This window comes from Bombus vancouverensis, chromosome 9 (genome assembly GCF_051014615.1).
Source record: "Bombus vancouverensis nearcticus chromosome 9, iyBomVanc1_principal, whole genome shotgun sequence".
NCBI lineage: Eukaryota > Metazoa > Arthropoda > Insecta > Hymenoptera > Apidae > Bombus > Bombus vancouverensis.
Window position 1 is genome coordinate 6,210,219 of NC_134919.1, and position 11,530 is coordinate 6,221,748.

At 33.9% G+C, this 11,530-nt stretch overlaps 1 protein-coding gene across 2 annotated transcripts in view; it reads right to left on the bottom strand.

The window, feature by feature from the left end:
- LOC117163407 (C-Maf-inducing protein) overlaps positions 1 to 11,381 on the bottom strand; it is a 26,670-nt gene extending 15,289 nt beyond the window's left edge. Inside the window, exons 1-3 of one of the 2 annotated variants that reach the window (XM_076621582.1) lie at positions 11,148 to 11,381; positions 10,438 to 10,632; positions 3,059 to 5,125 (exon numbers count right to left, since the gene is read on the bottom strand). In XM_076621582.1, coding sequence (XP_076477697.1) covers positions 3,059 to 4,339 — 1,281 coding nt within the window. In that variant the 5' untranslated portion in view covers positions 4,340 to 5,125; positions 10,438 to 10,632; positions 11,148 to 11,381. Of the gene's footprint in view, positions 1 to 3,058; positions 5,126 to 8,136; positions 9,020 to 10,437; positions 10,633 to 11,147 lie in introns of those variants that run through there. The other variant, XM_076621583.1, reaches the window with a different exon arrangement.
- Between the last annotated feature and the right edge of the window lie 149 nt (positions 11,382 to 11,530).

Below are 11,530 nucleotides of genomic sequence, written 5' to 3' on the forward strand. Positions count from 1 at the left end.
TTTATATCTATGTAAAGTAGTTATAGATGAACATCTTTTCCAATAATAATTCTGGAAAACTTTATATTCATAAAAAGATAAAAATCTGCTGAAATAATTAAATTGCATTAAAACGCAAACTCTTAATGTTCCATCCGCAATCCTACATTTCTCAGAAGCTAAAAAATGTTTGCATACTAATTCCAGTTCTTTATCTTTTGCTTCCAATCCTCGCACAACTGTATGTAAGTTAGATGTTTGAGTTTAAAATCTGACGAAACACTCGCAGCCTCGACTAACGTAAAATAACGTAAAACGGCATGATTTATCACAATTACAATATCTGCGTCAATTCTAGCAATTCTGCGCACATTGACCAAGTATTAGTTTTGAATTATTAACCTGTAATTATCAGCAAGTTACATATACAGCATATTAATAAAGTTAGCATCATTGATATATTATATTGTCACGCGATGTTTTTAATAGTTAACACATGTGAGGCATTTGTCTTTTTATCATAATATTATGTTAGCAGGAAATAAATAACCAGTTGATGTATAAGTAGTCATTATTGGAAAGTTTAAGACGCATGGTACGACTTGTAATTGCAGATGCGATATCGGCAAGAAACTTAATGACGTAATAGCCATAAAACAAAATTAATTAAATTCCTAACGATTTACCATTCACTGACAGCTAACGATGAAATCTTCGCCGATAAACTCGCACGATTCAAGCGAATAGTGTCATTTACGGTGAATTAAATTTAAATTATGGCATCGATAATTTACCTTTTTAGGGAAGTATCGAAAATTATAAAATTCAGCTTCTGATTTCGTTAGTAATATACATATATTATATTAATTATTCATAGAATATTATTAATAATATCAATTGTTATAGTAGTTCGTGCAGCTTGTAAACGATCAATTAAAGTCAAAAAGCAGTTCGTATCAGACACGAAACGAAACAGATATTCGTAGAAATATACGTAAATCCACGAATGCAGAAGAATATGAAAGAAACGATTATTTATTTGTACGTTTCGCAGTCCTTTCGTCTGTCGATAACAGTCTAACAGCGAAATTATAAGTAGACTGCGAATGTTTGTGCTCTAAATTGTTATGGTTGCAATTAAAGAAATAAAATCTAAGCAAAAATTTGTTTCATTCGTTAAATATTACAAGAACCATGCCATAATTCGGATATTTAATGTGTATATTTTTATATTATATGCGCAGTTCTGCAGCTTTAAATTTCCTATACATATATGCATGAAAAACTGCGATCTAATAATAAATAGATCTAGTATAGATAAAATAAATCCACCAATGGAAAACATACATAGATGTCATGTATGTATTCATCCGCTGTATGTATTATACTATATACTAAAGCTTGAATCATTATTCCTCATATTTTCTATCTTTTTCCCTCGTTTGTGATTATGCGTTTATGTATTCCCATCTTATTTTTTATTGATAAAGTTTCTATGGAAATCCATGAAATATCCTCCGAAAAGACTAAAAAATATCGTGTTACAATCACAAATTAATCCTGAAAGAAATATAGCCGCTCTATTTTATCTGCGAACATCTCTCGCGTCATACGAAAATTATGGCTTTTAATAAAACTTTGGAACCACGTCAAGTCACGTTAAGACATTTAATTACTGAGAGACACGTATTAGGTTATCCGAAAAGTTCCTTTTGTTTTATAAGGAAATAATAGATGCACAACATTTTTTCTTTTATTATTTTGTTCTGTTACTATCAAAATGGATCATACATAATTCAATAAAATAATAAAAAATGTTGTGCTTCTATTGTTCCCTTATCAAACGAAAGAAACTTTTCGGACAACCTAATATATGATTCTTCTCTTTCTTTGCTCCTTTCCTTTTAAATCTACTTAACATTACACATAGTTCATAGACTGCAAAACGCGTTTCTTTGGTTCATAAATACTTTACCTTTGGGCATTAATGACGCACATGACAAGAAACTTATAAAAGTCAATTATGTACAATGTACAAGATACGATACATAACGATACGGAAAATGAAGAATACTCGTGAAATAACTTTATGTAAACTGCTCAAAATGTTTCGCAGCGTCCTTCTACGAAAATGTTTTGCATAGAGGGCAAAAATAGAAACCATCTATTGTAGAACAATGGAGTTAAAATTTAACTCGAAATACTTCCGAATCGCCTAATCCCTCTAGTTTTCATAATACGTTCATAAAATAATCTTTTACTTATTTTAATGGCAAAGCTAATCGTTATTATTATGCATTTTTTGGAAAATTTAAAGATGCAAGTATACATAGAATACACGTAATATACAAAAATAGGAAGAAGAAAGGGAGAAAGAGAGAGATTGCTATAGTTAATACATTTAATATTGACATTGTATTAATATGATTATTAATAGTAGTGTCCTTTATTATTATAATATTAATATTAAGATTACCATAATGAAATAATTAATTTTAAACCATTCAATCCCAGTTCACCGTATATACTACCGGTAAATATGTGTCAGGACAGCTGAGACCACTTACACAATTTCACTAACGTTATTGTACATGTATAGCGAAAGTTTTGAAATCACAAGTTCCAAGTTATTAGTATTAACAAATTCTCTTGCATTATATGTATATAGTAACAAGTTTTATAATAACACAAACGAAATACATATATCAAAATCAGCAAATTACAAGTTATTTTATTACATATTTATAATCTACAACCTATAACTTGTGAATTTGCTAATATTATTAGTTAATAATTATCGTGTCAGAGGGTACTGATGATATTCAATACAAACTCATTATTCTTATTTTCTACAAATCTGATTTTACAATAAATTTGTTGCTTCATTCGCCATACGTGCCCTATAATGTAAAATACCAAATAAAAAGGAAAATTTGTTAAAGCTTTTGTGTAAAAAAAAAAAATACTTTTATTAAGTGTGAAAACTCTATTAGTTTTTGAATAAAATATAAAATGTAGTAAATAGAGATGCTAGTAATTTCGATTGTTTATATCCAACATATCGAAAAACCCGACTCACCGTTTTCGACGAGATACAGGTGTCGTTCAAATAAAGATGATGCGTCTCCCACCTCCTCAGATATTTACTTGACAAGATCTTCTTCACGAGGTTGGTATAATTCAAAAAACACACTTGAATGTCTCCTTCCTCTATAGGTTTAAATCTAGGCCCGACAGGCCCTGGACTAGGACTAGAAGAAGAGGATCCGCTAGTTGGCGAGCACCCAGCGCTCTGTCTCTCCAAATTAGGGCAAGATCTTGCTGCAGGTAGGCAAAACGTGCTTTCCAAGCCCTCTGACTTCAACGTATCTATCCTCGAGCTCTTCTCAACGTTAAACGAACTGCAGGCATCAACTGCAGTAGATTCAGCGCTGGATCTGTGATTGCTATCCGAAGACAACTGAGGAGAGCTGGTGCTGGTCATCTCCTGGCGCATAGATCCACCATTAACACAGAGAAAATTGTAATAAGGTACTGTCGACGAAGATAAGCCTCCAGTTGACGGGCCAGCGGGACTCAAAGGTAACGAGGATCCTTCTTCCGTCTCGGTTTCCGTTTCCTGATTGGATACGTTCTCCTTCTCTGATTCGCTGAACACGTTCTGCAACGACGATATATCGTTCTCAGAAGCTGCAGTTACTCTAGAGTTTCTTAGAATATCTTCTTCGGTATCTACAGAGTCGATCAGCACCGACGACGAAGAATTCGTCAGCAAAGTTTCTCCAGACTTATATTCTTTCTCCTCGTCTCTATGTTCTTCTTCTTTATTCGAAGCCACCGACACAGCCTCGATCGAATCATCAACCGTGTCCAAGCTGTCCTCTTTGTTGGTCGAAGAATCGGAACGTAGACGAAGCAGCAACTTCTTGGACCGTCTGTTGCTGTACGACTGCTTCTCAGGAGAAGAGGAAGGGGTCGCATGGTGACTCTGTTCGTTATCCTCCGCAAGTATGTTATTTGGCTCGTCTATTCCATTCTCCACGATGACAATAGAAGTTGGTACAATCAGAGAATCAGGTCCAGGTGACAAAGTCTCAGGATCGAGGTAATCCGCTTTGATATCCGGAAGCGTGCTGTCGGTGCTGCTCGTATCAGAGACCGATGGTTCCTGGTCAATGTAGCCGATAGAAGAGCCGGAACCTTCACTCGTCGCTTCCGAGTCTTGCCTGTCACACTTGGAGCCCGAAGTCTTGTTCGCTGGAAGAATCATGCTCATCGAGGAGGTCTTCGTCTTGTTGGAAGATAAGGAGGACACGAGCACGCGTGACGCGCGTGTGAACGGCGTTTGGAAACAAAACATATCGACTTTATATTCGCAAGTTTTCGCGAAACGCTCGTTCCTATATCAGCGAGTTTTTACTAGTTAACTTCGTCCTATCAACTCTCTGTTAAATTTTTTATCAATTCCGTTGAAGATTCTGCTGGATGCTAATGGTCGTAATATGTCTTCCAGTGACCTAATTTTGGTCGCGCGAGACGTTTGCGGATTTGATGCGGAACGATCGACACTGACTGACGAAGATCGCAGAAGTAAGAAAAACGTCGTTTTCCATGCGACGCGGCAAGCCTCCGTGAGAAAAGCTTTGTCCCGAACCCGCGTACCGCGCGAAAAGGTCCGCGTTCGATATCCCAATTTCGCCTACGACCCGCTCCTAGAATCCCTCGATGCGCGTCAATTAAGCTCCCGTGTGGATCTCAACCGACCTAGAAACGGTCGTTCACCGCCACCCCATTCAAACAAAGCGATTCAATGAGCACGGCGATACGGGGTAGCACCAGCAAACCGACGTCGAAATTCGACGAATCCTCGACATTAGCATTAGGACATACTGATACTCCCTGTCCGCGCACCGGGGATATCTTCACGAAGAACGATCAACCAAGACTCGTGTCGAACGTTTCGTCCGCGCATTGCAGCTGGCCACAGCACATTTTGCCACGAAACAAAACGCACAACCACTTGAGAAACGTTTCCCCCTTTTCGGTTCTTCTTTTCTTCCGTTCCTCGTGATTATTCACTGGGTCAATCGAATCACGAAGCTCGCACGGAAACACTCGCGCGTCGACCACCGGCACGTTTCTTCCTCTGCAAAGAAAAGAAAAAGAGAAGAATAGAGTTTCACGTAGCAAAGAAGTGTCTCTGTTTCGCGTGCTGCGTGCGCCAGTTTCTCCGTCTCTCTCCTTTTCGTTCTATCTCTATCTCTAGTCTCGTTTCTCTCTACTCGAACGACGAAACCGACAGGAAACACGAAACGAGCACTCGAGATTCGTCGACGAATTTCTTCTTCTGGTCCGCGAGACGCGGCCGACGACGCGACGACGAGTCGATGAACGACGAATGAAAAGAGCGAAGGAGAGAGAGAGAGAGAGAGAAACAAAGGGGGAAGAGAGGAGAGAGCGAGAGAAAGAGGGAGGCGTGTTTCCGACGTGACGCTTAAATGTCTGACACGATTGTGAACAAGTACAGGTGGGGACGCCGCGCCGGGCCGCGCCGCTGGGGTTAGGAAAAGGAGAGAGGGCGTCGCGGCGCTCGACGTCTCGCGGTCGATCAATGACTAGTCACGAGTTTGCTTCGAATTATCGCGTTCCCGCTACTCTCACTCTTTCCATCTCTCTTCCTCGTTCCTTTTTTTCCTTTCTCGTTTTCATTTCCTATGTTCGTTTCTGTCATTGGCTTCCGCAGTTGGTCGTTTCCGTTGGCTGTTTTGTGTTCTTATTTTATTGGAGACTTGGTTTAAGGAAAGAAAAAAATTGTGAAAAGTAAAATTTGGCTCGTGTCTACGGTAAATATACCGAAACTCTTGAAAATAATTCAAAGGTTTTTCCGAAAATAGTCCCCGACGAATTTTCCTCGCTCTTCTTCCCCTGGCGAATGCCGGATTTCTATTTTTATGCGATTCACAATAATGTGCACAACGTGCACAAATAGAACGTGGACGTTGTTAATGAGGTTATGATACATTGGCATTCCGGTTTAAGGAGTGTTTGCACGGTTCGGGTAAGAAAGGATCGATTTCTTTTGTTTCTAATTTTCTGAGAGTGTATGACATTTAGATAATATGTGTAACACTCACTATAATTTCTAACATTCTGATATTTGATAAAGAAGTTTGGAATATTAATGAAGTTATAGTAATTTTTTAGTATCGTTTATCATATTTTTAATATCTTGTCTATAAATTTCGTAAAAATGAGTGCTTTAGATTTATGATCCTTTTTAACGGGATAGGAGAAACGAAAGGTATATTTTATTTTCGATCGGTTCTTAAAATTGTCAATTTGCATTTCTCTCGAATTATTTCATAAAAATTAGTCATAATATCGCACGTGCTATTCATTGCACGATGCTTAAGAGAAAAGAGAATTCAAAACTCGCGCCAAATTTTGCTCGCATCAAGAACCTACTAAAATTATGAATTCATAATCAAACATTATATACCATTAAATTCTTACTAATAACATTTTTATATTATTTCAAAGAGCAAATCAACCGTTATAAAAAATATTAAACAGTTGTATAAATATGAAATTATTCTTTCCAATTCATTATAATTAATATTTCATATCATCGATGATTAATGTAAAGGAAATAGTAGTATATTACCAAATACATTAATACTAAACCATAGACTTAAAGACTGCTAAAAGAATGGAACTCACATTTGTTTTTTTACGGTCCGATAACGAACTCGCAATATTTTTAAATAAACCATTAGTAAATTCTCATTGTTAGCCAACGGAATAGCGAAATACACTTTTACTTCCGACGAAAATATCGATTTCAAAGACGATCTCGTTTTCAACGAACTTTATCCTATTATATAATTCAATGCATCATTCCTGATAAAGTATGTCAGATTTTCACTTGAACTTGGGCAACTGATAAGATTTATTTCCTATGTCGCACTATTTGTGCCTCTAAGATCGATCGTATCTCGTTCCCACCGAAGGAATTTTTCAGCAACGTTGGCGATTGTTCGAAATTAGCATACGAAAATAAAAAGAGAAAAAATTAAAAAAGCATAAACAGAAACTGCTATTTTTAGTTTATCGAGTCGGTTCGACTGTTCACCTCGTCCAATGACATCATCGGAGAAGTCGCGTTCCGATGATGCAAAGAATGACATTTACGACATGAGAATTTTGCCAAAAGCCATTTTTATTGAACATAATCGACCATCCAATTTAGTTACGAGTTTCAATAAAATCGTAGGACAAGAAAAAGTTACACAAGAGTAGTAAACTTATCATCGAATGTTCTTTTCATATTCCTTCGCTTCATAATTAAAATGAAAAATAACAATGAAATAAATTAACAATGCGTTGCTCCAAACGCGATATTTCAATGTTTACATATATTTCAGACAGTTACTTTTATAAACTATACATTTAATGATACTATTAAAGATTTAAATAAATTTATAAAATTGTTTACTAGCTTCCATTTTTGGTACCATGCAAAAATGTGTTGATTTTATTTCATTATAATGACGATATCGTCGTTCGATATATCTTTCTCAATAAATTTCTGAACAAAATTAGGAATAAAATTGTTATTTCATTAATCTTTAAAATCTTAATTTGTACCAAGGTTCCCGTGACTATCAAATTGTCCGATACAGACGTCCGTGCCATAAGAGGGTTACCTGTATCTTTATGACTCTTCACTTTTGGAAGAAACAATAACAAAAGGATTAGAACGTATCATTAGTTGTGAAAACTCGATCTTATATGATAAATGAAAACGTACAAAACAATGACTTAATAAAAATGAGTACGCAACTGAACTTGGGACTCAAAATTAAATCGATAGCAAAAACATGTAAACAAGTGAATGAAATGAACGTAGAAGTAATAAGTTCGTTTAATTGGATATTGACTTTCATTCCAATAAATGGAGTTCTATTGTAATATAATAAAGGTCCACTAATCCTTTTCACTGCCTATGACTTTCATTCATGTAATGGAAGCTCGCCTTCAAATAATCGCATTCGATGGTCAGAAACACGTTTACTTGAACATCAAGTCAAATTTCATTTCAATAAATGGACACGTACTATAATACGACAAAATATAATGCATGTAATAAAAACTCACTAATTCTCTTCACTATCATTTTTCATTCATATAGTAGAAGCTCACTTTTGAATAATCCTATTCGATCGTTAGAAACTCATTTATATCAAACATCGACTAAAATTTCATTCCACTAAATGAAGTTGTGCTGTAACTCTATTGAACCTATGACTGAGATCAAGTGACTATTAGTATTGTCATAACATAAATCAGGAACCGATCACGCAATAGGCGTTTGCTTGACGTCTCAAATCATTGACATAGCAGCCACGTGACGAGACCGGCCGACAATATCCTGGTCTCTGGTCGTATGATGCAGCTGACTGTCATATATTCGCGTTGCGTCAAAGGTGACTCGTGTTTGTCAAGCCGTCGTTTCTCTCGTTCTACGTAATGGAAATCGACGTAAACACTCCGCCCTCATCGATTACCCTCACCTTGATCACGAGCTTAGACTAATCCGAATCGTATGTTCGCGGAAGCAGGAAGAGGTGGCGACCATGCAAAATGAAAGAAAAAAAAAAGGAAGAAGAAGAATTCAATCGCTAATAGCCAAAGTAAATTGCGAGGGAAACAGGTTTTGCTACCGAGAACTTGGACCTGTTATTTTCTTCTAGGTATTTTTTACGTTTCTTTGCTAAGTATTACGTGAGAAATACGTACATTCGTGACTTCTATGGAAAACGATCACATTGAAATAAAGAATCGATAATTACACGAAAAATATTAATTGAAATAATAGATTTTCCATCAGCAAGAAAAAATGACGACTATTTTGTATTTCATGATCTTATGATGATAGAGCAGTCGATACCGTATATTCTTCTATTTTCTTTTAATTTTAGCATACAAAATGTAATTCTCTATGTTACATTCTAATTTCATTGAAATTAGCAAATACAGTCAGTTTTAAACAATATTCGGCAGGCATAGCGAGTGAAAAAAGTATCAATATATAGCAAAACTTGAATAATAAAATTTCTAATCTAGAAAATTAAACATATATACATTTTCTAGATCTAGAAAATTGGACTTATATGCATTTTCTTAATTTAGAAAATTGGACGTATACATAGATATATATGTTTTCTAAATTGTTATTCAAGTTTTGCGATTGTATATACGTACCAGAAAAATCGTTTATTAACGATACGATTGTTGAAAAAAAAAAACGTTACGCCATCGGCTGCTAATGCGTTCATACAGATACGTACCCAGTTGCGAAAATATGAAAATGTAGTTAAATTAAGATGTACATACTTGTTGAATGTAACTCATCAAATATGGTCAATTGACAAGATTGTAAAAGAATGCGTTTATAAATCTGCAATTGACAATCTTCTTCTTTTCATCTGAAATGAACTGCCCATGAAATCTCTTCGACAATTCATGGTTCAATAGGTTAATAGACTTGGTCCCGCTCAGTTTCTAACTATTGTGTAGCATTCTGATTAGCTTTAGTAAATGTGCGCATAAAATAATAACTTGCGAAGGGAGGAAGAAATGATAAATAGCTGACGACGCTATCACTTTTTCTTGGTAAATGACGTACTTACTTCGTCAAGTCTTTGGTTAGAATTATTTTTTACTATTACATTTCAGATTAAAGTATTTTCCATTTCTCTTAAACGTTATAATATAAACTAACATTTTATACATAAAGTTATTTCAAGACAAAAATGGAAATCAATGAAATTTTTTGTAATCCTTTATAAATTAATCAATTGTTTTGTTTTGAACTATTGAAAACAAATTATTTATTAATCTTAATTTCTCATTTTTACTATCATTTATCTTCTATGATATTTATAATAATAATTTATTTTTCGTTTTCGTTAAAATTTTAAAAACTCATAAGATTACAGTTTGCACTATTCTATTTAGGGAAATATTGTATAATTTTGTAAGAAAATAATTATAGAACAATTCGTTATAAGAATCTTTCATTCTCCATCCTATCTTTTATACACTTCAAATTCCACATTGAATCTTTAAATAATGTTTTCTTTCGCTATTTAATTCTCAAACTTAATCAATCCTTAAATTATATTATTACAATTGTAAGAATACTTTTGTAATTATATTGGAAGATACCAAAAAATGAAAATAAGCTTTATTTTAACCCGATGAAAATAAATATTTAAATTAATGCAAAATTGATAAACTCAAAATCATTAATTTTCATTAAAGATTTATCGTAACGATTTAAATATTAATTGAACCATTTACGTTCTAATATCCATAATAGATAAATTAATAATATTTAACTAAAAAATTTTTATTCGTATATAGTCATAACTATTAATAATTAGATTAACATACCTATATCAATCATCTTTTATTCTGAGTGCATATGCAGTTTTTATTCTCGATGGCTGATTGTTGGCTTTTCGTTGATTATTTATTATAATTTATCAGATCCAGCACTATATTGTGGTCTTCTTCGAAAAGACAAGTCATATCAGCGACTATCCAATCCACTTTCGCTTTTGACGTCGACAACCAAATACAACGAATCTTCATCATTAAAGAGAAAAAGATGTGACATAATTAGTCTTAGTCCTTTTCCATTTTAATTTTTAACATACTTCTTTTTAAATTTATTTTTATTCCATTCTTAAATTTCATTTTTTTATAATACAAAAATTGGAGATTTTAATTGTTATTGTTTTGTTTATCGATACCGCCTTATTTTTCGTAATAGCTCAGTATTCAATTATTTAAATAATTATAATATATCTATAAATTTCTTAAAAATTTCACTGAGAATAAAAAATAAGATATTTTGCAAAAAGTATTGTATCAACATCTTATATAAAAAAAACTCTCATTTCAAAATCTTTTTCATCATTATCTTTCTTCATACATTTAAAGATCTATAAAAAACTGTCTTATCAATCAATTCAGTTTTAAATTATTTAAAAACTTATTAATATCGTGGATAGAAAATTTGTTTTGGTTAAGACATAACCGAACACAATTAATATACATATTCGTACGCAAATAATAAATAATTCATAAAATATACGTACCACTAATGCATAACTTGTAAAGAATCATTGAACAAAAAAGAATAAAACGACACTCTGCAATAAGAAAACACTTGTATCCTTTCGTCTGTCTACTTTGACAGTTTTCAGAACCTCCACGAAAAGAACCACGCGCGTTCACACCACGACCACGACTGTAACACCATACCCGATAATAACAGCGCTCAAGTTCCCTTTCAATATGCGTAAGATATCACATCCAAGGTTACACTTGACACTGTCTGTCCCCCTCTTTCGTCTCACAAAAGGTTATTACGAATTGAAATTTTCACGATAGAAAACCATGCAGTTCCATTTTCAATGCATTTAATATTTTTTTAATTCCATATATTCTATTAATGTTTAAAGATTATTTTCTAATCTAT